Source organism: Suricata suricatta, chromosome 9 (genome assembly GCF_006229205.1).
Source record: "Suricata suricatta isolate VVHF042 chromosome 9, meerkat_22Aug2017_6uvM2_HiC, whole genome shotgun sequence".
Lineage (NCBI taxonomy): Eukaryota > Metazoa > Chordata > Mammalia > Carnivora > Herpestidae > Suricata > Suricata suricatta.
The window spans coordinates 123,572,189-123,599,196 of NC_043708.1; the positions used below are offsets into that span (position 1 = coordinate 123,572,189).

Consider the following 27,008-nt stretch of genomic DNA (forward strand, 5'->3'; position numbering starts at 1 on the left):
TGGGACAGCATCACCCTGGGTGATGTCACATGTGAGGGAGGGCTTGGGGCTTCTCTAGGTCTCATGCTCCAACATGAGCTTCTCTAGGGTCATTCTCAAAGGTGCTGTGATGTGCCCTTTGCCTCAGTGGAGAGGCTCACCCTGCCTATTGGTGAAGGTTAGTCTGGCTTAGTTTAATTTGAAAATTCTGTTCAAGTTTCTTGATTTAGATAGACCTATATCAAGCCAATACTTGAAATTAGGGCCTTTCTCTGATGTCATCTGAAAGACTCTTTGGTATATTTGGCCATAAGGAGATTGTCTTTATTGAGCAGAGAGGGCTGCCGTGATTTCTATGGCATCATGTGAAATCAACTTAGGATTTTGATGGCATCCTTGTATTCTCTCCCTGTGAGCTAGATGATTTTCCATGTAAGGTGGGGAGTGAGGAGGAAGTACTTTCTTGCCCTTAGAGAGGTCCTCAGGCCTAGAGTCTGTCCAGAAGCAGGATGGGCCACAGGGTGGGTGTGTGACCAGGCCCGTGCCCTTGGAGGCCTGCAAGGGTTTGCCAGTCATTTGGTTATACAGAGTGTTCAGTGGTGGTCTGGTTTGATGTGCTTTTGAGGACCTTTGGTCTCCCCTGTAGTCCTAGGATTCCTTAATCTACAAAGGTGATGGGAGTTGTTTTCCAGAAGGGACTAGGAATATTCCAGGAGAAATGCCTCCCTTAGGTTTGCTTGGAGTATTCCTGCTGGGCGAGCGAGCATTCCATGTAGGGCCCAGAGACCAAGCCTCACACGGAAGTGTATCTGTGCTCTTCATGGGGAAAAGTGTCAAATGTAATTATAAGAGAAGCCTTTTTTTTTTAATAGTTGGCTCAGAAATGTTGGAAGTTTAATTGAAGACCTTGTCTACATTTTCACGTTTTCCTTGGGGACACAGAAACTAATATCTTTCTTTGGGTTGCTTTTTACATTTATATTTAATGTCTTATTTGGGTCTCACATGGAATAAGAGGTAAGATTTCTCTTCCTGTGCATGTTACTCAGAGTAACATGCCTACAGGGCACCATTGCTATCCTGTAGGTTGGTTAAACTCTTATGTCAGCGACCGCTTTACCTGCCAGCATACCTGGTATGCACTGTGGGCTATACTGCTGTCACAGTGCTGGCATGACTGGTTTATCTTTTTCTCTCCCCGCCCCCCAGCCCATTGTTATTAGGGGTTCCCTAAGACCAGGGTCCGTGTTCTTTGTCTCCCTAGAGTCTGGTGCCTGGCACATAGTAGGTATTCATTAAAACAGGTGACACTAGGTCAACATTCCAAAGGTTATAGGGGAGATCTGACTAGTTTAGGTACTTGACTTAGCAAGAGATAAAGTGCCTTTTCAAGGATACAACTCAGGGATTCCTCAAACTATCGGGCTGCTTATTTTAAGAGTCAAAAAAGTAAAGTATTCATTGCACAGGCCACATCCTTCTAATGCGGTGTGACCTGCTTCTGTTGAGTCTCCCCCAGAGTCCCAGATTCGGGGGCTCTTCCTGGTCAGCAGGCAGGGAGGTTGCTGGCAACCCCCGCAGTGGGTGCTGCAAAGGATGCGTGCTCGTGCGGGCACTGCCCAGCGGGGTTGTGACCTGTTTACTGCCGTTGGTTTTTAAGGGATGAGGTAATCTCAGCTCAGCCTCGTTTAATGCACAACAGGTTCGTTTGTGGAGGAAAATCGTTGTCTGTCGAAGTTTGCAGGATGTTAGGGACGTTACGAATTGCGATCAAGTGGGTATCCTCTTATATAAATGCATCTGACAAGCCAGTTTCACAAATGCTTCTCATCAGTCACAGTCGAATGGCAAGGTTTATTGTTTAAACTTTTTTTTTCCTTGGTTGTGTGTGCATGTTTATTTTTTTATTTTTAATTTTTTGATTTTATTTTTTATTTTTGAGGGAGAGAGAGACAGCATGAGCAGGAGAGGGTCAGAGTGCGAGGGAGACACAGAATCTGAAGCAGGCTCCAGGCTCTGAGCTGTCCACACAAAGCCTGACATGGGGCTCAAACCCATGAACCGTGAGATCATGAGCTGAGCCAAAGTTGGACGCTTAACCAACTGAGCCACCCAGGTGCCGTGTGTGTGTGTGTGTGTGTGTGTGTGTGTGTGTGTGTGCATGTGTGTTTTAAGTAGGGAAAGGAAGCCTCTCTATAGAAACCAAATGGTTCCAGAGACCAGGAAATGACGCGAAGGCATGGATGTTGAGGAATCTGGACAGAATTTCCCGTTCCTCTTACTCTTTTTTTTTAACTTTTGATCTTTGGGACTGAGAGACAGCTGTTGGTTGAACTGCTTGTTCAGAATATTGAGAAGTAATGAAACATGAGTGTTGTGACCACCTGGTGGGCCCAGTCCTGAGGCCGATGAGGCCAGTCCGGGACAGCGTCCTTACCAACTTGGCTTCTGAGCGAGAGCCACGTGCTCTGTATGCTCACAGACGGCGCTGCCCATCCCGCTAGCCAGTTGTTAACGCAGTCGGATGTGCTGATAACCTCAGAAAAGTTACAACCCAGGGGGAGAAAAAGTTCAGATTTGACAAAAAGGTAAGGAAATGATCTCCTAGCGAGACAACTTCTCTCTAAAACATAAAAGCCTCGAAGACATAAATTCTGTGTTATAAACAACTTGTAATTTTGATAGTTTTCCGTTGTAACTCCAACAGCCTCTATGATAGATCTTAAATATGTTTATCGCAGCTGGAAAAGTACTTTATTGTCATCCTTGTTTATCATAATATACCACCTACTCTGACTGTATCTTACGGGAGCTCTGCCTTTTTTGTTTTATGTTTTTTAACAGGGGAGACGGGGTTGCAGGTGAATGTAAATGATACCTAGAAATTTAAACAGGAAAAAAAAAAGAGATATATTCAGCCAGTATTTTTTTTTCCAGGTTATCACTAGACGTCAGCCAGCCGCCTCTGAGCTGTGGTTTACTGAAGAATACTTAATACTTAGCACAGCCCTCGGTGAAGATTTTTTAGGGCCTTTTCTGAATGTTTTACAAACATAACTAAAGCTTATCCATATGAGAGCAGGGAACTTTTTTTAAAAGGAGTAAAAGTTGGCCTTTGGGATGCTGCAGTTCAGAGAGTAGAAAGAGAATGAGTGGTTAGGAGAGAGACCCCTATTTGGAGAGAGCTTGCACGGAGTTTAGCCTTGGTAAATCCGGGCTTGCATTTCACCCAGTGTTACTATTCAGTGCCCGACTTGGGGTAAGTTATGGAGTCCCCTAGGCTGCAGGATGTTTGGGAATCCTCATGAGGAGTGGGGTCCCGTACTCTATCCTCCACATGTGCATTTCTGCTTTCTCTTTTTCTCCTCCAGACCAGAGATCATCCCTGTGTCAATTTTTTTTTTTTTATAGCTTCGGTTTTGCCCTGCCACTCTATGCATAATCGGGTGCCATTTGTTAACGTAATTTGAAAATTGCAAATTCATTTTAATAATATCTCAGGCCAAGTGTAATGAGGAAAGTCAGTTATATGGTCCCAAATCATATTACAAAGCTAAACAGAAACCAGTTTAGATTATTTTAATTTATCTGTTCCTTTGCCATCATATCCAATGTATACCGGAGGATTAAATTTCACTAGGTTGAAAATCTGAAGATTGGGTCCTAACATTTCAGAATTCCATTTAGCTATGCAGTTGGAGCTATTGGCTTTTAAGAAGTCTGCTGCTGTGTTTGAAAACAGTCGACATCACTGATTTCTGGGGATGGTTGACAGCAGGCACATGAGCCCGGCAGTGATGTGCGGTGCTCCTCAGACCCCTGGGAACCGCCCATGGTGGGTCCCCACTGGGGCTCTTACTTACAAGAGCACACACCTGAACTTCCTGCTTGAGTTGGTTAGAGCAGACTTCGGGGTTACGAGGCACAGGCTTTGCCTGGGTTTCCCCCCTCAACTTTCTGCAGCGCTCTGCTCCTCCGTACCCTGCTGGGAATCTCTTCCTCTTCTTCCAGCATCTTCCCCAGGGGCTCAGACACAGCCTCTTCCCTGGGCCTCTGTAGGTAGCCCTGACTGGCTCAGACCATATGTGAGCCGATTGCCTGCCAGGGTCTTTCTGAGAGCTGAGCTCCTAAGTGGCCCCCCTGAATGACTATTAAAGTTGGAAAAAAGGTATGCACAAGACCAGCGTGCTCCCGGCGTTGCAGATCTGGGTCAGGGCTGGCAGTAGGTTCCCTTTCCTGAGTCCCATACACCTCATTACTGAGCCTTTGGGCTGTAGCCTCTTTGGATGCTGGGGCAGCGACCAGTGCCTGAAACGACTTTGAACTTTGCTTAGAACAGTGCCAAATAGGAGCAAATGAAGGCACTCTTCAGCCCCCAGTTTTAATTTTACACATAATATAAAATTTATATATGCATAACATAAAGTAGATATCAGACTGAGTACCTTAACCATTTGTAAGGGTGCAGTTCAGTGACATTAAGTATATTGGCGCTGTTGTGCAAGTGGCACTGCCATCCCTCTCCAGAACTCACTTAACATTGCAACACGGAAACGTCTTTGTGTAACAAATCCTAACTCCCCATTTCTGCACCATTTTCTTCCCCCGGCCCCTGGTAGTCACCATTCTACCTTCAGTCTCTACGAATTTCACTACACCCTGTGTCCTTTTGCGTCTGGCTTATTCACTTACATAATGTTTTCAGGACGCGTCCAGATTATAGCCGGTGTCAACATTTCCTTTTCTTTTCAAGGCTGAATAATATTCCACTGTGTATATAAGCGGCGTTTTGTTTATCCATTGCTGGTGGAATAATTCTGGTGTAAACTCGGGTGTGCAGGTATATTTGAGTCCCTGCTTCAGTTCTCTGGGGTACATGCCCAGAAGGGGGAGTTGCCAGATCTCGTGGTAATTCTGTGCTTAATTTTTGAGGAACCATAATACTCTTTTCCACAGTGACTGTACCATTCTGTATTCCCACCAACAGTACGCAAAGATTCCAGTTTCTCCACGGCTTTGTCAACAAATTTGCCGTTCTGTTTTCTGCTGGGTGTGCTACATGGTTTTAGAAACATCTAGGTAGCATGAGATGAGGGCTTCATTTTCGTCCTGCCACCAGCGAGGGGAGGAATTTTGAGAAAGCTACGGAATCTCTCTAGACCTCCGTTTATTCCTCTGTAAAATGGTCTTATAAAGGTTTAAGGCTCAAGTGTTCTTGACTAGTGATCTGAGACTCAGGAGCACTGTAGATGGGGTTCAGAGGACCCTTGAAATTGCATGCTAACCCTTTGTAAGAGTAGTTCTTTGGAGAACTACTTTGGAGAAAGGGTCCAGCTTTTATCAGACATTCTGAAGATGCAGGACATTAAAAAGAAACCAAGATTAATGTCAGAGGCACCTGGCTTCCATTCTTCAGCATATGCATCTTGAGCCCCTTCCCCATCCCTGCTCCCTCCCTTCTCTGAGTGGTAGGTGGTGACTGGCCAGCTCAAAGGAACCAAGGAACTGAGGAGTTAAGGAAGCAGAGGTCCAGCCAGTGTTAGTGAAATTAAATCACTCTGAGAAAAATCAATGATAGTGAAATTAAGTCACTCGATGTTAAAAGCAACGTGGCATAGCAGTTTTTCATATTCATTGTGCCGTTTCTTCCCTCTAGGTATCTTAGAGTTATTTCCAGTTGTTTGTTTTTGATTCCTTTCTGAGGAGAAGCGGCTTTGGGCTTTTGGAGTAGGTTGTCGGCCACCCCAGTTGAGGACCTGGTAGTTTGTCATAGGTTGATGAATAAGAAAATCTTCTTCCAAAGCATTACAGTTTGCTTAGTGCTGGAGAAGACCTCGTGGGGTTTGAAGATGACTCGGGAGGCACGTGTTAGGAGCTGCCCATACTCTGCTGCCCTCGGGGAGATCAGTTACCATGCTCTTGTGTCCCTGCCAGGACGCTGCAGTGGGGAGCGGTGTAGGTCCCAATATACCCCGCTGGGGAGAGATCCTGTTACCAGCAGTCCAGCCAACGTGTGAGTGAGGGCGGGTGGGGGGTCCGGGGGGCTGTGGGCTGTGGCCCTGCAAAGCAGGATGGCAGAACGTTTGTGGGCATCTTTGGGTGTGGTTTAGGTCAACAGATGGAGCAAGTCAGGACAAACTGGGAGGATGTATTGTCATTTTGATGATGATTGTGATAAAAAAGATGTGCTGTTGGTGAAACGCGTCAGCAGTAACACGCACACACGCCGAGCCCCCGCCTGCTGTCCTCTATTTGGACCATTCCTCCTTCCATCCTACTTCCCACAGGTACGCTTTGCACACGTCCACCACATGGGGTAAAATGTTGTGTACTTGGTCTTTTTAAATTTTTTTTTAATGTTTTTTATTTATTTTTTGATACAGAGAGAGACAGAGCATGAGAGGGGGAGGGGCAGAGAGAGAGAAGGAGACACAGACATGGAAGCAGGCTCCAGGCTCTGAGCTAGCTGTCAGCACAGAGCCTGATGCGGGGCTCGAACCCACAAACGTGAGATCTGACCTGAGCTGAAGTCGGAGGCTTAACCGACTGAGCCACCCAGGCGCCCTGTGTACTTGGTCTTTTTAAAACAGGGGTGCCTGGGTGGCTCAGTTGGTTAAGCGTCTGGCTTCGGCTCAGGTCATGATCTCACAGTTCGTGAGTTCGAGCCCAGTGTCGGGCTCTGTGCTGACAGCTAGCTCAGAGCCTGGAGCCTGCTTCAGATTCTGTATCTCCCTCTCTCTCTGACCCTCCCCTGCTCGCACTGTCTCTCTCTCTCTCTCTCAAAAATAAAAAACAAAAAAAAATTTAAAACATACGTGTGAGATTTGCGGTTTTTCAAGGCTGTCTTCCTGTAGCAGAGTGATCTGCTTTGTTTCTACAACAGCTTTGAGTGTGCAAGTCATACATGAATGTATGGTCCTTGTAAAAATGGAAACAGCACAGCCACCGAGTAGAAGGTGACGGCTGTAAGCTGTCCTCTCCCTGCCCTCGGAGGTGATCACTGCTGACAGCTCAGCGATTCCCTTCCAGATGTTTTCTCCTGTGTGTGTGTACACCTGTGTAAACTGGGGAGGGGGTGGCGAGTAAGGAGAGGAAGCAGCCGCTGAGTGATTAGATAATTAAATCAATAAATAGGATCCCTATTTGTCCTGAGTCCATCCATCTATTTGTTTTTTTAAATTATTTTTAAAAATTTAATTATTTTTATTTTTTATTTTTTTATTTAAGTGAGAGAGCAAACATGAGCAGGGGGAGAGGGACGGGGGCGGGGGTGGGGAGAGAGAATCCCAAGCAGGCTTCATGCTCAGCTCAGAGCCCAACTTGGGGCTCAATCCCATGACCATGGGATCATGACCTGAGCCACACTCAAGAGTTGGGCGCTAAAGTGACTGAGCCACCCAGGCACCCCTCTCTGCCTCTTTAAAAGTTAAAAAAAATTTTTTTTAACGTTTATATAGTTTTGAGAGAGAGACACACACACAGAGCATGAGCATTGGAGGGTCATCAGAGGGAGAGGGAGATAGAGAATCTGAAGACAGGCTCCAGGCTCTGAGGTAGCTGTCAGCACCGAGCCCGATGCAGGGCTTGAACCCATGATCCATGAGATCGTGACCTGAGCTGACGTTGGCCGCTTACCAACTGAGCCACCCAGGTGCCCCTAAAATTTTTTTTAACATTTATTTTTTGAGGGACAGAGAGAATGTGAGCAGGGGAGGGACAGAAAGAGAGAGAGAGAGAGAGAGAGAGAGAGAGAGAGAGAGAGAGAGAGAGAGAGAGAGAATCTGAAGCAGGAGAGAGGGAGAGAATCTGAAGCAGGAGACAGACAGACAGACAGACAGACAGGCAGGCACAGAATCTGAAGAAGGCTCCAGGCTCTGAGCTGTCAGCACAGACCCCAATGAGGGGCTCGAACCCATGAACCACGAGCTCATGATCTGAGCTAAAGTTGGATGCTTAATGGACTGAACCACCCAGGCGCCCCTATCTGTTTTAAATAACTCTTTTCTACTACAGTAGTTTTAGGTTTCTAGAAAAGCTGCTTCGACAGCAGAATTCCTACACGCCTCTCTCTGTTTCCCCTCCATCCTGTTTGCCACACAACTGAGGCGCCAGCATCACTACATTACTTTTGATGACCTGCATCCTGTACTTGATTTGGATGTCATCAGTTTTTGCCCAGTGTTCTTTCCCAGCATCCCATGCAGGATCCTGTGTTACGTTCAGTCTCCGCGTCTCTGCCCCCTCCTTCGGTCAGTGACAGGTGCTTAGACCTCCCTCCTCCTCAGTGGCTGTGCCGGTTTCGAGGAGCACTGCCAGGTTTCTGTAGAGTGTCCCTTAATCTGGGGTTGTCTGATGGTTTGCCTGTGGCTGGACTGGGATCCTGGGTTTGGGGTGGGAAGACTCCAGAGGCAGAGTGCTCTGCTATCACAGCTCATCCAGGGACCACCCAGCCAGCGACACTTACCCCGGGGACGTGGACCTTGACCACCGGCTGATGTGTTCGCTGGGCTGCTCTCTCATACAAGGCTTTTAAAAATCAGCTATATATTGATGCTCCCTGTTCTTTTCAATTGCGCTGCATTAATCACTGTAAGGAGGCCTTGCAGTCTCTCTGAAAGATGGACGTTTAGGTTGTTGCCTAGTTTTTGATTTTATGAATACGATTCTAGGGAATACTTCTTGTCTGTCTTCCCCAGCTAGGCGAGGGGTGGGTCCTGAGAAGCTAGTGACTGGGTCTCTGGTATTGGGCATTTGAATTTTGGGGTCGATGTTGCCCTCCACAAATGGCTGTAAATGTGCTGTTCACACGTTGTCCCATGTCCGTCGAAGCTTGGTGTTACTAGATTTGTAATTTTCTGCTAATCCGATAAACTAAGAATGTTCTAGTTCACACTTTTCTAATCATGAGAAGCACGTTGAGGATGCCCTGGAAACCTTAACGAAGGTGAGCGTAAGAATGGGACTCTCCAGTAACACTGGATCAAGCATCTATTTAGCACCAAGTTCTGCCGGAAGTATTAACAAAATGGGGATCTATTCTCAAAGAACCAGAGCCGTCTCAAAACCTCCTTTTCCTCACAGCATCTACCTAAGAGACTCTCCTGGGTCATAGGCCCCAGCATTTAAATATGCAGAGCCCCCGTGCTACCCTGAGTTTCTTCTCCGGCAGCTGTGCGAGCTGCTTCGTCGACGGGGTGGGGAGGCTTGGGGGGAAAGGAGAAACACTTCTTGCTCACAGTACTAGCGGGTGCAGGGCGAGGTGGGCCTGGGTGGGATGCAGGAGCGGGCAAGCCCCTGAGAATCCTTTCCTCCGTCTCCAGGGTCATTATGTTTTGCCAGGGCCTTGACTCCTGCCTCCTTTGCCCAAGGCGTCGACCTCCACCGTGAACGTGGATGGGCGCACGGAGCAGGTGCAAACCTACGCCCTGACCTCCAGTCCTGTTGCGTGGTCCCACGTGAACACCCTTTCCTTCCTGCCCCTTGATCGACTGTCCACTGGCAGTGCTATGACTGGGAGACCCATAGGGCTGGGTCCAGGAGGGGCAGAGCAGGCAGCAGGCAGAGAGGTGGTGTTGGCCATGGGCAGGTGAGCATTTAGCCTGCCTGTAAGTGGTGTCGCCTGCATGTGTGTGTGTGTGGGGGGCAGGATTTATTGCCCTATCGTGGGGATTTGAGGCTTTGTGTTTAGATTATTTTTTTTCTCCTTTGCAAACAACTCCATTTGAATCCCGTACTGTGAGCATGTTTCTTAGGCGGGTCCCTGGGAAGGTGGGTCCACAGAGCTCTCTGGCGGGGCTGCTGTCCCACAGCTGCTGCCTCTAGGTGTGGAACACAGAGGATCTGCAGACTCAGTGTTTGGGGCGCTGTGGCCGGCTGCCACCCCAGCGCACCGACGACGGAGGCCTGTCTTGACAGGGTGCTGCTGCGCTGGGCCGGATCCACCTCGCAGGGGCTTGTTTGTTCCCTGACAGAATGATCATCTGTTTTCTGTGTGTCCCTGGGGTCCAGGGTAGAAGTCTTAAAGGCCGCACCCCGCATTACCCTAAAGAGGGCTTCCCCTTTGTACCTGTCTTTGCTCTGGGCACCTTGGGGAAGTACCAAGTACCCAGGAGCGCTGGGATTTATTCCACTGCCTCTTTTGTTCATGGGCACCCATTCCATGCCAGTGTCGTTCATCCCTCAGGTGGGCATGTGTGTCCCCCCGTGCTAATGAGAATCGGCCATGGCGGGCTCCGGTCCCCTGCTCGTACTGTTCTATAGCTTTGGGAGCACGTAGTGTCTTCCTGGAGTGAGGGGTGACAGCAGTGTGGCTTTGCCTCCTTGCCCTGGGACCTCCACCTGCGGTGCCCCGGCCCCAGCACCCCTGAGCGCACTTGAATGGAAGGCCTGGGTGAGAGGGGATACACACAGGTGCTGGTGGCCACATTTGGTCCCTCGCCTCTCACTAAGTGGTTCGCTTTAAAGGCAAGAGTTGCTCATGCTTGTCCAAGTTGAGAGTTCCATTGTTCTCAACCTGAACTTGTACAGGGAAAAAAAAGGGAACTCTCAGTCGCTGTGGAAGAACATAGAGATTTTTCGGTTGGGCTGGTAACTCTCTTAACATTAGGGCATCTTTGTGTGATCTGAATTTCAGCATCAAATAAAGAACGTGTGTAGTGAGGTCGAGGGGGCCGACTTCCCCGTGACTAGCGGAGGGAAGTTTGACCCGTTTCTAAGTAGAATTGTTACAAAGAGCAACGTGGGAAAGGAGAGCTGTTTGAGAGTTGAGATAGAGGTGGGCTTGTGATTTCATGGGAGCACAGGGAGCAATGAGGGGCAGTTGTCTGGTGGGGGTGAAATCCCTTGTTCCCGATTTGCAAGTGCTGTTGCCATCCGCCATGGAAGACATCACCTGTGCAGGATGAGTTCTTGTCTGTTTTCTGTCTCCCCTCCCCCCCCCCCATGGTGTGTGAACAACAACAACAAAAAGAATTTGTCATTCTGCTGTGAAGTTAGCTTATGGCTATGGTATATGCTTCTTCAGAGAAACATGGTCAGAAACAAGAAGTTAACCCCTCAGTCAATGTCTTGTTCCTTTACATGTGGGTGGAGATACCTGTCAGGCTCTTTATAGGTTTCCTTTGTTGTCTTTCTGTGAGGGGCCAGGGTTTTGGACTGGACAGAAGTGACTGCTTACCATGAGAGCCTGCCAGGATGTGCCCACAGTGTGGTCAGAGGGCACCTGGGCCATCCCGTGTGTCAGAGAGCCCCTCCTGCACACGTGCACCTGGCCATAGCATCCTTGCTGCCTGGCCATACATCCAAAGAGGAGTTTTCTGCTCCAGGTCGGTGGGAGGAAGTCAAGATTCAAGCTCCAGCTCTGCCCCCATCTAGCCCCCATAACAGAGTGACCCCAGTGGGTCATTTGGTTGTTTAGTCTGTGTCATCAGCTGTAAACAGGGTGAAAAACACACCCAGAGAGTTATCAGCAGTCAATGCAATCAGGCTTGTAAGGTGCCCACAGAAATCTTTATTACCTCCTCAGGCAGCCCTGCCTGACTTCAAGTACATCCTGCTTTGAGTTCTCAGATGGAGCCCGAATCTTTCCCCCCTGTGTTGGTCCGAGTTCTGTGTTCCCACCCCCATGAGAGGGATTTAGCCTCATCTCTTTTAAACTGTGGAGACAGACACCCAGTTAGAGGGGGCTCTCCTCTGGCCCCTTACTCTACTCACTCTCCCCTAATGCAGTCTAAGACCACCTGACTTTTTTTTTTTTTTTTTGGCAGCCACAACACCCCATCATCACATGTAGAAATTATATCCAATTAAATCTCCTAAGTCTTTTTCACACCTCCTACATTTGTGCATTTCTTTTTTTTGCGCCCAAGTGTCCAAATAACATTATTTCCTCTCGATTGCAATTCCAATCTGTTGATCTTTTTAGCTCTTGACTCTGTTATCCAACGTATTTGCCATCTCTCCTGGAAACTTGGCATCCTTGAATCGGATAAACATTTGATCTGTGCTGCCGTCCAAGTAATTGATAAAAAGGTTGAAACATATAGGACTCAGAGAGAAGCCCCGTGGCCTTCCACCAGAGACCTTCCTTGGGCCATTCATTAATCAGCACATTGGAGGGTGAACTGCACATTTACGCAGCTGTTCAAATGTAGCTCAGCAAGGGTATGATGAGATTTTAACAAGGCACTGCCGATCAAGTCTAGTGTCCCCACAATCTACCAATTAAGACAATCCTTATGCTAAGAAGAAGAAAAATCCCCAAATCCCAGTCATTGTGGTTTGTGATGGTTTAAGGCTTATGACCCATCGCTTCGCTCTGCCATCATATGTTTCTTTTATTCTGCCTTTGGTTGATAATGCTGTTGGAGTGGAGCGGGGAATGTTACCACTGGGTCTCATGGGTTTGGGGCTGTTATCTGGAGCAGGGTGGGATTGAGCGAAGACGTTTAACTGATCTGTTTGGAGAGCCAAGGTCTGGAAGGGCACTGGTTTAGGACACCCTCTCCTGCCAGGACACCGAGCGTGGCTACCATGGGCCCCTGTGCAGGCTGGTGGGTGGATGCCCCCATGGCGTGGATGAAGAAATCCCCAATGCAGAGGGTGTCTGGTCTTGGTAAAAATTGCAGCATGCCTCAGCGAACGAATCAGGGATGTGTCGGCCTCCAGATGCTCGGCTAAGCACACAGTGGAAAAAATACCTCTCTGGAGGTGTTAGAGCAGAATAATAAATGCACATGTGATGGAAGGTACAAAGGCCTTTGCAGGAGTGGGCGAGAAGGCCTAAGGGACGGTAGGGATTGTGTATGGGGGTGGGGAGGACAGGCTGGAGTGTGGCTCCCCCTTCTCACGCTTACTCCACCACGTCGTCCGAAGGCCAGAGCTGCGTGGAGCTGCAGGCGTACCTGGCTGTGAGGCACAAACTGCCAACATGCAGCGTCAGAACACTGATGAAATGGAGTGAGCGTTCTGCCGTTGGGTCATATCAGATAGGGAGGGTCGGTCACAGGCTCGTTGGCGGACGGCAGCTGCTTGCACATGGGGTAGAGACAGGCGTGCAGGCGCCCACTGATGGGACCGCTTACACCTGCCTCGGATGCTCTGTGCCTGTTTCCCCAGGGAATGTGTACTCTTCCTGAGGCCCCGTTGTTTGTGCCCCGAGGTCTCTGGCCATGCTGGGTACGGCCTCACAGATGGGCTTTGCCCCGGAGATGTCATTCTCAATGCCCAGCCCATCGGTGAGCCTGCTTCCTGGCCTGCTGGGCGCTCCGTGGTCCTCGGCACCGGATGGGCTGCATGGCCTGTCTTTAGCTGTCCGTTTACACCTGTGTAACCCACATGAGGGGCAGAATAAAATGCAGCGAATGTTTATACTTTAAAAACTTGTGGCAAAGCACACTTAAGATAAAATTTGACATCTTAACCGTGTTTAAGTACATAGTCACATTAAGTACGTTCACGTCATTATACAGCCCATCTCCAGAACGCTCCTCATCTTGAAAACATGAAACCCCGCACCCACTAAACCACCTCTCCCCCTCCCCCTCCCCACGCCCTGCACCCACCACTCTACTTTCCATCTCTGTGAATTTGACTGCCATGTGTAGTGGATTCCTACAATATTTGTACCTTTGCTACTGGCTAATTGCACTCAGCAGAATGTCCTCAAGGTTCATCCACATGTAGCCTGTGTCAGAATTGCCTTCCCTTTTTTTTTTTTTTTTTTTAGTGTTTGTTTATTTTTGAGAGAGAGAGAGAGAGGGAGAACAGAATCCGAAGCAGGGCTCTGAGCTGTCAGCACAGAGCCCAACACGGGGCTTGAACCCATGAACCATGACGTCATGAGCTGAGCCAAAGTTGGATGCTTAACCGACCGAGCCACCCAGGCATCCCAGAATTGCCTTCCTTTTTAAGGCCAAATCATATTTCTGTTGTGTGAATAGACCACATTTTGTGTTTCCATCCGTCTGTCCATCAGTGGACACTTGAGTTGCTTCCTCCTTTTGGCTGTAGGGAATAGTGCTACTCTGGGCACGGTGTGCAAGTCTCCATACTCTTGCTGGGCTACTGACCACTGCCAGGATGACCATTCCCAAGTCCTTATTTTTATCATATTCATGCCCAGCCTCCTCCATGGTCTTTTTTGTTTTTTGATGTTTGTTTATGTTTGAGAGAGAAGGAGAGAGAGACAGAGTGTGAGCGGGAGAAGGGCAGAGAGAGAGGGAGACACAGAATCTGAAGCAGGCTCTGTGCTGACAGCTCAGAGCTTGACATGGGGCTCGAACTCACGAACCGTGAGATCATGACCTGAACCAAAGTCGGACGCTCACCCGACTGAGCCCCCCAGGTGCCCCCTCTGTGGTCTTCCTGTTGCTTTGAGGGTGGTGAGGTGACACATCCAGCTAGGGTTTTCTTCTTGGCTTCTCTAGTGCCTTCTGTTCCAGGCCTCTCTTTACCTTTCTCTGGCATGCCTTGCCTCTTCCTGCTCCCCCGAGACCTCTCCGTCCCCTTTCTTCTCCCCTGCTTAAACCCCTGCCACCCCCTCCCCAGCTCCAAGAGGTCCCTGGTGCCACCAGCAGCCCCTGCTGTGTGTGGCCCTCAGCAAGGCTTGTTTGTCTCAGGATGGCTGTCTGGGCATCAGAGACCCAGCATCCTGTCATGTTTTGTGTGATGGCCCTTTGTGGTAGGTGTGCACTGACTCCTCAGGCGTCCAGCACAGGCGTCTGTCCGGACGCATCCAGCCCCATGGTGTCCTTGGTCAGGGTGGCTGCAGTTGAGCCTGGGAGCCTGCACTGGAGGGCGTGGACTGGAACGTTTTCCGGGCTCAGCGGGACTGGCCGCCGCCTGAAGGCAGGAACGTGTTGGTTCTGCTCACTGCTGACTTCCTAGCACCTGAAAGGTCGTGTATTAGCACACTGTAGGCGTTTTAGAAGTATTCGTGGGAAGAAAAAATAAGCCTAGTCTCAAACCCGCTTGAGGAAACTGAGGCACAGAGCGATGAAGGAGCTGACCTCAGGCCAAGTGGCAGGTGGTCCCTTCCCCTCTGGCAAAGCCTCCAAATCAGATACAAAGCCTCAACAGTTGCAGACACTGACCTTCAGCCCCACATCCATGAGGAAGTGCTCCATGGTGCAGAGGGGGCCTTGAGGGGGGTTGTCCGCCCATAATCAGCTTTTCGAGATAACTGGCTAATTGAAAGAGTACAGGTCACTTGAGGTAACTGGAGCGTTGGAAAATATTTTTGAAATGAGGATGTGAACCGGAGTGATGTAACGTGTTCTGTAAAAGCCCGTGAGATAGGATGGGGGCCACGGGGCCCACTTTTATTTGGAAGGTTAGCCTGGTTCTGAGCAGAAAACCCAAAGTCGAGAGAAGGGAAAGGGAGGCAGAAGGAGCGCCTGTTTTCCAGGTCAGCCTGCAGCTCCTGGGTTGAGGAGGCTGCCCCTGCCTCCCCCCGGGGAGGCTGGGCAGTGAGGCCTGATGCATGTTCCCAGAGGGCCTGTCGGGGGTGGGGATAACCAAGAGAGTCTCTTCCTTGTGTCACTTCATCAAAAAGGCAACCAGCCGTTGGGACTGGGAATAGTTATAGTCTTACAAAGGTGCTTTTAAAGTATAGGAACTTGGGTTACCTGGGTGGCTCAGTCAGTTAAGTGTTTGACCTGGGTTCAGGTCATGGTCTCATGGTTCAAGCCTCACATGGGGCTCTGTGCTGACAGCTCAGAGCCTAGAACCTGCTTCAGATTCTGTCTCCCGCTCTCTCTTCCCTCCCCCACTCGTGCTCTCTTTCTTTCTCTCAAAAATAAATAAACATAAAAAAATATATATATAGGGACTTGGGGGCACTTGGGTGGCTCAGTTCGTTAAGTGCCTAACCTTGGCTCAGGTCATGATCTCACGGTTTGTGAGTTCGAGTCCCACGTCGGTCCAGGTCCCAGCCTGGAGCCTGCTTCAGATTCTGTGTCTCTCCCTCTCTCTCTGCCCTTTCCCTGCTTGCGCTCTGTCTCTCAATAATAAGTCAACATTAAAAAATTATTTTAAAAAGTTTTAAAATATAAGGACCTGGAATATTGGACTTTCGATATTTTAAGGTTAGAACGAGTTTGGAGTCGCTGTCAGAGCAGGCACAGTTGTTCTCATGAAGACCCAGGGAAATAGGTGTTGTTCCTCTGTGGGAGCAAGTACAGCTTTATTCTGCATGAGCCTGTGTGGCTCCAGATGCTTTATGTGATGGGGACACTGGGGCTTATGTTCCCTGCAATCTCTGAAGTATTTCCCAGTGAAGTTTCCATTTCTTCATCAGAGAGGCAGGATGTAAACATCTCAGTCCGCTTTGTGAATTCTTTGCACATTGCAGCGCACTCTGTTAATATTCAGAGCCTTCAGGGCTATGTCTTATGTGTGAATGGGTTTTTAGATTATGTTTATATGTACGACAGAGATGGCTCTTCTGCGGGGCAGTGGAGGATAATTTGCACGTTGAAAATTGCACTTAATTTTTAATTTCTGTTCCGATAGTCACCTGTGCCATGCAATCTCTTACATTCTTGTGACTGTGGGTAGTTATTGAACACGTCAGGTTGGGAGGACTGCTTGCTGTGTGTGTAAGCTATCAGTGTACAGATACAATGTAAACACGTTCTCTTTGAGGCACGAAGATAAAAAGGCTTAACATGAATTGTGTCTGTTTACACTTACACGGAAAATTCTACTATAACAAACTTTGGAGTATCCATACTGTTTGTTATCACAACATTCCCCCCCCCCCACTTATGATTTTCCGGGTCTTTGCAGTCTGGGAGGGAGTGGGTGGAGAGAAACCCATGGCACCCCTTTCCTGGGCACAAGGAGGGCGTGCTGAGACGGGGAGGGGGGGGTAGGGGATGCAGATTCAGCAGCCTGGCAGGGGACCATGAGGTGCTGGGGACGCTCCATCTCCGCCCCAATTTCCTTCTGCTTTGCTGTGCTTTGTGCAGTTTCTATGGGTTGCTTGGGCATTTTCTGGCAGAGTGAAGATCAAATTAAGAAATACAGGTGCACAGGTTTTACGTGTGCCACATTGCATGTGTGAGTGGGTGGGGAGGGTAGTGACGCACGAGGGGGGTTACAGGATTACTTTCTAGGGGAGTGGTTCTCACAGGGTGGTGCCCAGACGGGCAGGATCACATCACTGGGCACTCATTAGAAATGCAAATTCTCAGTGCCTGCGTCTGTTTGTTAACAAGCCCACCAGGTGGTTGGGACAAAGGCTCAGGGTTTTGAAGGCTGTTCTACCTGCAGAAACCAAGTTGACCTTGTAAAGGCTCATCTCAGACTGCTTTCTAGCTTCTGCCCTGCACTTGCTCTGTTTCTCTCCCTGTCACACAGGCTATCCTCCTGGGGCTTTCCCGAGCTGCCACCCACCTCCATGTGTGTGCAGCCCCTCTGCCTGGTGCCCTGGCCCCTGCTCATTCTTCACACCCTCTTCAGAGACCCCCTCCTTGGAAATGGCTTCCTGACCTCCCCAGAGGTGGGGAGTCATGGGCTCCCTTCTTTGTGGTCCCGCAGCCCTATTCACTGACCTACTAAAACTTCTAACTCACTTAATTTGCCACCAGCTGGAGAGGTGGTTGTTCAGTCCCTTTGTGCAAAATTCGGCTGCACATGACTCCTCTCCTAGCCTCTTATACCAGTGTGACTTTCACGGAGTCTAGAGGTTTTTTTTTTTTAAAGTTTGTTTATTTCGAGAGAGAGAAAGAGCAAGAGAGGGGCAGAGAGAGAGGGTGAGAGAATGAATCTCAAGCAGGCTCCCCACTGTCAGCACAGAGCCCGAAGTGGGGCTCGAGCACACAAACCCTAAAATCGTGACCTGAACTGAAATCAAGAGTCAGACACTTAACTGACTGAGCTACCCAGGCACCTCTAGAGTTTTTATAAAACTAAAACTAAGTTATTGGTTCCAAAGGATCCATTTTAAGGGACGTAAAAAACTTGTATAGAAGGCCACTGCCTGAAAAGAAAAAGAGAAAAAGGGGGGGAGAGGTTGTTATGTTGGACTTTACCACCAGAACCATGCATGACAGCTGGTTGACTATCATTTTACTCATTATCTGCCTGTAGACCTGTGGTAAAGTGATGCTAATTATCTCCCCAATGTCTTTTATTTCCAATCCTACAACCTAAGAATGCCCTGTATTTTTAAAGAAGAGTTGATCAGAGTTGAATACTTTAATGGAATTGGTGTCAGAAGGCTAATCAGCAAATTTGTTCATTTTTCCCTTTGTTTGTTCATATTTAGATTGGGGCAACAAAATGGGTGAATGTGGTTTTTTTTTTTTTAATTCATGTTTATTTATATAATAACATGGCCTAAAGCCCCTTGCTAAGCACTGGAACACAAAAGCTCTTACCTGATCTTTATGACATCTTCCTTTGGGTAGGTAGGAATAGCCCATTTTGCAGGTGAAGAAAATGAGGCTTAGGAAGGGTATGTGTCCCCCTTGGGGGCAGGAGCCGGTAAATGGAACTTGGGACTCAGAGCTAAGTCATCCCATTTTTTCCTTCCTCTAGGACGAAAGATTGTGTTTAGTGCAGAGTGAACCAAAGTGGTCACTGATTTCCTCCTCTAGCTCTTCCACGTTCTTAGGCTCGCAGCTTTTGGGGGGGTGGGTTCTCAGGCAGACACTTTTTACGACCCCTTCTTATATTACCAGTTCTCAGGGATTTATTTCCCAAGTATGTATTGTTGGTTTATGCCCTTCACTTAGGTCCCTAGAGCAGAAATTCTACCCTTTGATGTTTTAAAAATACAGAGGAAGTTTTGGGGGAGCAGTATTATTTCAACTGAAAGACTTAATTTAAAATATTGGTTTGGGGGAAGAGATTTCTACCCCCCTCCCTCCCTCCCCAAGCCCTCGCCTGCCACCCTCGAAGGGGTCCTGGCCTGGGGTACCAGACCACCCCTGCCTCTCCCGTCCTCAGCCCTTCCCGTGCCCTCTGCTCCTGCCTTGGCGGTCCTCCATCTGTTCATGCCATCCCCGCTTTCCACAGTGTTCTTTCCCTCTGCTTCCTATTTGCCTTCATTTCCATAAGCTTTGATTATTCTTTATGGGGCCAGCCTGAGAGCTCACATTCCAATGCTTTTCCTACAGTCGGGAGATTTTTGTTTTTTCTGTTTTTTTTTTTCTTTTTTTCTTTCTTTCTTTTTTTGGGGGGGGATATCTGTTACTTTGAAAAGGGAGAAACAGTATTTTGCAATTTCCTTTTAATCATCAGTGAGTAGCAGCAAGGGCGTGTGTCTCCTCCGCGCGCTGTGTGGAATATTTAATATTTACTCCCGCGATGCTTGTATTATTTCAAGGCACCAAGGAAGCATGTTGCATTCTCTTTCCTGTTTGTGGCTTGTGCCTTCCGAACACTGTGTTATCATTCCTGGTCCAGCTGGGTTTTCCTTTTTCTGTTCCTATCACAAAATACCCCAAAGGCGAACAGTGCTGCTCACAGAATCCAAAACAGCCTGTATCCAGGTCCTGGCTTGTGCTTTGTGGCTTGGGCTTGTCTTCTCCTCAGGAATAAGTGGTTAGTTTCTTCCTAGTTTTTTTCTCTTCTCTTCTCTTCTGTAAATGGGAGAAAAGTATCCATTGTGGAAACAGCTCCTTCATTTGAAGAATCTGTCCATTCTGGCTCTGTATTGTGGCTCGTTAACTGAGTGGTCTACACGGGCCACGGAACGGGAGGCAGAGGGAAGTTGAGTCTTTCCTAGTGTCTGTTTTGATCGCAGTATAAAAGTTTGGCAAACCTTGGTTATTAGTCCCCATGCTCTTCCCCTGGGTCCCTAGGTTTTTGGTCTGAGGGAAATGATAGCCAACTAATTTGTTTACTGACACCTTATGATAGGATCAAACTCATGCTGAATGCAAAACTAGACTGCATCCGAGTACTCCTTTCTCAAAACTTCTGTTTATCGTTTCAGAGTAAACTAATACACTTAATGTATAATGACATGGAAGGCATGTGAAATTTTAGGCAGGGCCTAGGGAAAAATGAATAGTTCAAAAGCAAAGAAGACTTGCACGTTGAGTCACTGACCTGAAGCTCGCGCTGGGTGACATTTCTTAATTTTGAGAGGATTCTCATGGCACATATCTGAGAGCTGCTTTGTTCTCTCCATTCCACCTTAGGCTCATCTTGGCCCCCCGCCAGGCAGCACATCTTTACTGAAGCTGCCGTGTGCCCGGATGTTAGGCACGGGAGACAGGCAGGAAACTGTACAGAGCCCCTAATTTCCATGAGGGTGATAGACAGTGATCACTCAGCTAAATACATCCTTTCAGGGCCTGACACTTTTCAGATGTGAAAAGTGTTATAAAAATAGTGAAATAGGGAAATGAGGAGGGGGGAGAAAGTTGGGGGGACTGTCAACACTGGGGTGTTTGGGCAAAGCTCTGACGAGGTGACATGAAGGATGGAAAGGCACAGGATGAGAATGGAGGGGCATCCATGTGACAGGGGACTCACTTCAGACAGCAGGGTAAGGAAGGAAGGAGCATGGTGGCCACAGTATGCTAAGCAAGAACATGCTAGCAGCTGAGATAGAAGTAGACAGGGGCAGAGACTGGACGGTGGGGAAGGTGTTGCTGTAGTCGAGGCTGGAGATGACAGTGACTCGGATCAGGGCTAGAGCAGTACAGACAGATGGAGTGAAACCCCTCATTCTACGTGTGAATTAATGGTGTGTGCACCATGTACCAAGGACTGCTTCAGGCACTGGGGGTATCCTGGTGGGTGAAATAGGAAATAACCCCCTGTCCTCCTGGAGCTGACACTGTCGTGGGATAGATCAGAGCGAGAAACCCTGGGGAGAGAAGGAGGCCAGAGGAGGGCAGACGTGCCCTGGGTGGGGCCACTGAGAAACAGTGCACTGAAGAGGTGGGTGCAAAGGTGGGAAGGCCATCCCAGCTTCCCACAGGCTTGGGAGCTGGAGCCAAGAGGACTGTGTTTTCGTTTTTCAGCTTTTTTGAGATATTAGTGACATTAATACACATCAGTTTAAGGTGTACAATGTACTGATTAGATACGTGTATTTATTACAAAATGATTACCATGAAAGAGTTAACACCTCCACATCCTCTTACATAAGTATAATTTGTGTGTGCGCACGCGCGTGTGTGTGTGTGTCTAGATAACATTTCAGATCTACTCCCCTAACAGCTTCCAGGAATCCAGTGTTGTCAGTTCTAGTCACCAACCTGTGCCTTAGCTCCCCAGATCTTTTTTTTTTATCTCAGAACTAGGACTTTGAACCGTTTGACCTACACCTCCCCACTTCCCCCACCTCCCAGCCCCTGACACCTACCATTCCAACTCTGTTTCTATGCATTTGGCTTTTTTTAGAGTCTACGTATATGTGAGACCATAAAATATTTGTCTCCCTGTCTTACATTGCAGTAGCATAATGCCCAAGAGGAGGGGATCTGTGCAGTGTCAGGGGAGAGAAGAGTCAGGAGTGACCCTTGACTTTGGATAAGCAATTCAGAAAATGGGAATGTCACTGACCAAGATAGGAGAGTGCAGGAGGCAGATTTTGTCGGGGGAAGGGAATGCGTTATTAGACACCTAAATGGAGATGTTGAGTAGGCAGATGGATATGCACGGGAGCTGCCACTGATGATGGCATTGACAGTGATCTAGTGTATGGGTGGCACAGGAAGCCAGTTGTGTCCACGTGAGAGGACAGAGAGGAGGGAGGCTGAGGCCAGAGGCCAGCATTTAGAGGTCAGATAAGAGCACGGGGGTGGTGAGTGGGTGTGTGGAATCAGAGAGGCCTCTAGAAGGAGGCAATGTCAACTGACTGGAAGGATCAAGTAACAGGAGGACAGGGAGCTGTCATCGGCTTTGGTGATGTCAGGGGCTTTGCAAGGAGCTGTTTGGTACCATGATGGGGGCAGAAGCTTAGGTGGAGGGACTCGGGGGTAACCAGTTGGGGAGAATACTAAGCGCTGGGACTATCCAGTAACCACACGTCAAGCTTTGCTGTGAAGGGGCCAGCATCCTACATATGTCACTGTAGATGAATGACCTGACTTCTCCAAATCTGCTTCCTCACCTGCAAAGCGGTGATATTACATGGTGTGAGGTACTGTTGACAGCATCATGTGAGATGAAACAGAGAGAAACAAAGCTTGCTTCACAGCCTTTGTGCGGCCAGGGGTGTTTCCAGAGCCCTGGTTTCTCCCATTTTCTTCTCTGTTGTAGAGACTTCCTTTGCTCATCAGTAACAGAAGAGAATTGGACCAGATGAGGTTTCAGGTTCTAGGTTCTCAAGCTTTGCCTGCTTCTCTGCTCTTGGGTCCCCTAGACCCCACCCACTGCCTGCCATTCCCTGTCCAGTTCCTGTCTGTGGTTCTATCTGCCAATGGACTGGTCTTCCCTTTTCCCTCACCTGCTCCACTTTGGTTCTGTCTTGCACTTGACCACAGATTAATCCTCAAAAAAAAGCTCTCCCTTCAGCTTCTCTCCCACTCAAGAGTCTTGAGAGGGGCCTCATTCCTGAGATGAAAGTTTCCATCCCCATGTGTGACCTTTTATGACTTGTACTCTACCAAACTTGTTTCCTGTGTTCTTCTCTACATCCCTGGCTATCAGTGTCACTGTCCCTCGAGTATATATGCTTTCCCTTTTCTCTGGCCTCTGCAATGTTAATACCCAGTTTTAGATCCTACCCTTCCTCTAGGAGCCAGGGCATGCGCAGGGCTTTCCTCGGCCCTGCAGTAGAAAGGACCTTCTCTCTGTAGGTAGCGCTGAGGCTGCCCCGCTGGTCCTGCCTAGTTCGGTTCGCATCTAGAGTGGACTTGCGCTGTGCACACCACTGGCCAGCTTCTGCCTCATATGACAGTTGTTTGTCATGGGTCTTAGCTTGTGGCATTGGCCTTGAGCCTCTTCAGAGGGCAGGGACCACTTCTCTGCACCTCCTACGGCATCATGTGTTTAGTGCTCCCCAAATTAATGAATTACATCAGTCAGAAAATTTGACTCTATCTGAGAAGCTTTAATGGAAGTTTGCAATTATTAAAGCCTAAGAAAGGGTACTAACCAAAGAGTGTGTGTGTGTGTGTGTGTGTGTGTGTACGTGTTTAGAATTTTAAAAATAAAAGTTTCCAGTATTGAGGCTGTTTTATCAAAAGCCTTTCAAATCTGCAGATGCCTTGGTCCAGCAATTCTACTTTTAGGGACTTATCCCAGGAAAATAGTCTTGGATATCTGCCGACAATGTTCCCTGGAGTGTTCTTTATGATGAGAAAAATTGGAGATAACCTAAATATCCAACCGTAGGGGATTGGTTTTTTAAAAAAAAAAACAAAAGAACTCATGGTACGTATTCACAGCCTAGAATCACTATCTCCTTAAAGTGATAATGCAGAAAGACATTTATTGATTTGGTGAAATGTTCATATTAAGTGAAGGAGGTGTATTTGAAAACATGATATTATTGCCTGATTTCCTTTACCTTAATTAAATTACTTACAGAGAGAGGATCACTGGCCTAGGAATAGCAGTTATCTTTGGATGTTGAGACACTGATGATTTTTACTGTCTTTTGGCTATTCTGTTGCCTAACCGTCCTATGGGAAGCCTGCTTTCTTGATTAATAAAATACTAAAGTTGTGATTGCACATCCCGTTTATTCACAGAAACCGCAAATTCTTACCCTTCGGGTAAATTAGCCTTTGTATCTACATTCACGCAGTGTTGGGGAAGAACACAAGGCCACCTGGCCCGCCTCAGATGGTAGCAAGAAAAGTGGGAACGTGCTTCTTTGTGTCCCTACTTTCTAGGTCAGGGTGACTCTTCTCCAATATCGACTACTGCTTGGTGTCCTTGAGGCTTGATGCAGTAGGAAGTTGTCATTACGTGGCCACTGAGTTGTTTGTTCAGACTTTGGGTGCTGGTGCTCTGCAGAAGGGGTGGGGGGTGAGCAGCCCGGCAGCTCTGGCGCCTGCAACCTTGAGTCGCATGCATGTCCCCTGTGCGATCCTGGGCTTGGAGCTGCGGTTTGCACATAAGTAGGAAGGGGGTGGCATCCCCCACTGTCGCCGAGTGTGTTGCACAACGTCCAGCCCGGAGTAGACACTGCCTAAAGTTAGTCTGCAGCTAAGAACTGAGTCTTACTTCTATAATAATAGTAAGTTTCCTGAAAACTGATTGTATTGTGGGTTGGGAAATAGTTCTGAAAATGATTTCCTTTTAACTCAGACATGTGTCGCCCTTGCCCTCTTGTCTCCTTTCCAGTCTGTGGGCCGGGCATTGATATCCGTAACGACTATCAGCAGCTCAAGCGCCTGGAGAATTGCACGGTGATCGAGGGCTACCTCCACATCCTGCTCATCTCCAAGGCAGAGGACTACCGCAGCTACCGCTTCCCCAAGCTCACGGTCATCACTGAGTACTTGCTGCTGTTCCGCGTGGCCGGCCTCGAGAGCCTCGGGGACCTCTTCCCGAACCTCACGGTCATCCGTGGCTGGAAACTCTTCTATAACTACGCCCTGGTCATCTTTGAGATGACCAACCTCAAGGATATTGGGCTTTACAATCTGAGGAACATTACCCGAGGGGCCATCAGGATTGAGAAAAATGCCGACCTCTGTTACCTCTCCACGGTGGACTGGTCCCTGATCCTGGATGCGGTGTCCAATAACTACATCGTAGGGAACAAGCCTCCAAAGGAGTGCGGAGACCTGTGTCCAGGGACGATGGAGGAGAAGCCGCTGTGCGAGAAGACCACCATCAACAACGAGTACAACTACCGCTGCTGGAGCACCAGCCGCTGCCAGAAAAGTAAGGATGGCGCTGCCGTGGCTTTCCCGGTGTCGCCCCTCTTTCCACTCCTCCTCTCCCTTGCCCTCCCTCCTCTCGGAACTCACGGGTTCTGCTGGGAGGGCGCGGGGGTGCTGCCCGGAGGACAGTTCCACCTGCCAGGTTTGGGTGGGGCCCTCAGTTGGCTTCCATTTGCATCCTAGAACTCCTGGGACGTGGGACTGTGGCATGGCAGCCGTCAAGACCATTTAAATCGTGTACTAGAAATAATCCACTGCCCTCTGGGCTACAAGCTTGCGGGCCAACCTTCAGCTTTGGGTTTCTGTTGAAAAAGCTGGCCAGGTGTGTTTGGAAGTACATGCGCCCAGGCAGTCAGGGACTGCTTGGGATCGACTCGTTCATCCTCTGCATGAAAAGATGTTTTGTGGCATGGCGGCACTTCCTTAGCATGAATATATGTGGAGTATGATTGGATAAAGGAAACGTAAAGAGCTAATTCAATTCACATCCTGTGAATGTGGTGACCTCCACTCCCTCCTTGGGTCCCCAGTGATGATACCATGCTTAGGTGTGCTGGTTCATGAAGGGGCACCTGGCCATCGTGGGAGAGCCCTGGACCAGTGTCCAGGGATCCCACATTCAGGCTGTCCATGGAGGTAGCTGTGTAGCTCTCCATTTCCTTCCTTTTTTTTTTTTTTTCTTTCTTTAACCCTGAAGAGTTGTATAGATCTTATGAAATCACCAAGCAAAAGAATTTTGAAATGTGCCCACCACTCTTGCGGGCCAGGTGGTGATGTTCCGAAGCTTCTTGTTTATCAGCAATCTGCTCCTGTTTCGCTGGAGGAAAGCCAGACTCTTGAGTTATTGTGATCAATGCCTTGAGACCCACGTTGCTTGGTATTAGAAGGCAACTCTGGGCCTTTGCTGTGCTGCTCTTGGCAATGTTTAGGTGGACTGGCCAGGAAGATTCCTCTCACTGGTTGGAAGTCAGTGTGGTAGCTATAAATAGCTATTATTTAATGGTTGGCCCAGTTATAGACCCAGGGAGCTTGTGTAATCTAGCTAGTCATGAAGCGCCAAGAAATCCCAAATTGGTAGGCTTGCCTAAACCATGAAGTGTATAAAATAAACAGAATAAAGGCCAGACCCCACAGGTAGCTGTTGTTTCTGTTTCCCTTCCAGCCAGGGTTGAAGCAGGAAAAGGATGGTTTCTCTGACCCAGCTCACACTTTCTTGGCTATCATTCCATCAATGTGTCCATAAACACTTGGTTAATGAGGGAAGGGGTCCCATCAGCTGCAGCCAGGACCTTGGATGGCCAAGAACACCATCAGGCTGCTTGAAGCGTCTCTGTTAGTGAGGGTTGGAGGAAGGTACTGTGCTAAAGTCACATTTGTGATTGATTAAAATGCTACCCTATCATTAGGTTACCCACTGGTTTTGAGAAAACAACAAAAATCTCTTTTTAAGTAGTCTTGACATTTTAAAATTTTATTTTAAAAGAAAAAGGCGTCAGCAAGGGAGGCCTCGTGTGGAGTGGGAAGATGTTGGATGCGGGGGAAGTGGCCTGGGTGACCTTGGACGAGCCTTCTGGGCCATGGTTGGGCACCCTTAGAATGTTCCTTAGGGCAGTCCCATGTTTCCCATGTTATTCCTCAGTGGTGACCAAATGTGTGTGAAGCTGCTTTGAAAACTCACAAGCTCTGTACAAAAGGGAAGTGTTATTTAAAAAGTCATTAGGGGGGCACTTATTGTTCAGTGCTTCAGTCGATATTTACCTTGGCCTCACTTCAGATTGTTGGCTCTTTCTGCCCAGCTGCTTGTTGAAGAAGCCTGGAGCAGGGGCAAAGCCTGGTGTCTGGGTCCAGGGCTGGTAGCTGGGACCTGGAATGAGCACACAGTTTAAATTGCCTAGCCCTCAGTTTCTTCATCTGGGATCGATCCTGCCTTTCTCATAGGGCACTTGGACTATTTAGAGAGAGAGAGAGAGAGAGAGATTGAGAGAGAAAAGCACCAGAACAAAGAATGGGGGTTCAAAATTGGGCCTTGGTGCTGGTGTGGCTGAGCCGATGGGCCTGTTGGCCGGGCACCTGCTTCCCCAAGGCCGCACCCCTGCAGCCTTCTCCCCAACCAGTTCTCGGTCCCTCTGACGTTTTTCTGAGATTTTCACAAGGGAGTATTTATTGAGAAATTACTACCAGCATTCAAGGAAATTGTCTTCATCTGGGAGTTTGAGGAAAACT

At 48.5% G+C, this 27,008-nt stretch overlaps 1 protein-coding gene across 1 annotated transcript in view; it reads left to right on the top strand.

The window, feature by feature from the left end:
* The first annotated feature begins 4,149 nt into the window (after positions 1-4,149).
* Positions 4,150-27,008, top strand: part of IGF1R (insulin like growth factor 1 receptor) — a 259,450-nt gene continuing 236,591 nt past the window's right edge. Inside the window, exons 1-4 of the mRNA XM_029952289.1 lie at positions 4,150-4,188; positions 9,348-9,565; positions 13,096-13,214; positions 24,241-24,786. Of these exons, the coding sequence (XP_029808149.1) occupies positions 4,150-4,188; positions 9,348-9,565; positions 13,096-13,214; positions 24,241-24,786 (922 nt within the window). The remainder of the gene's footprint in view (positions 4,189-9,347; positions 9,566-13,095; positions 13,215-24,240; positions 24,787-27,008) is intronic.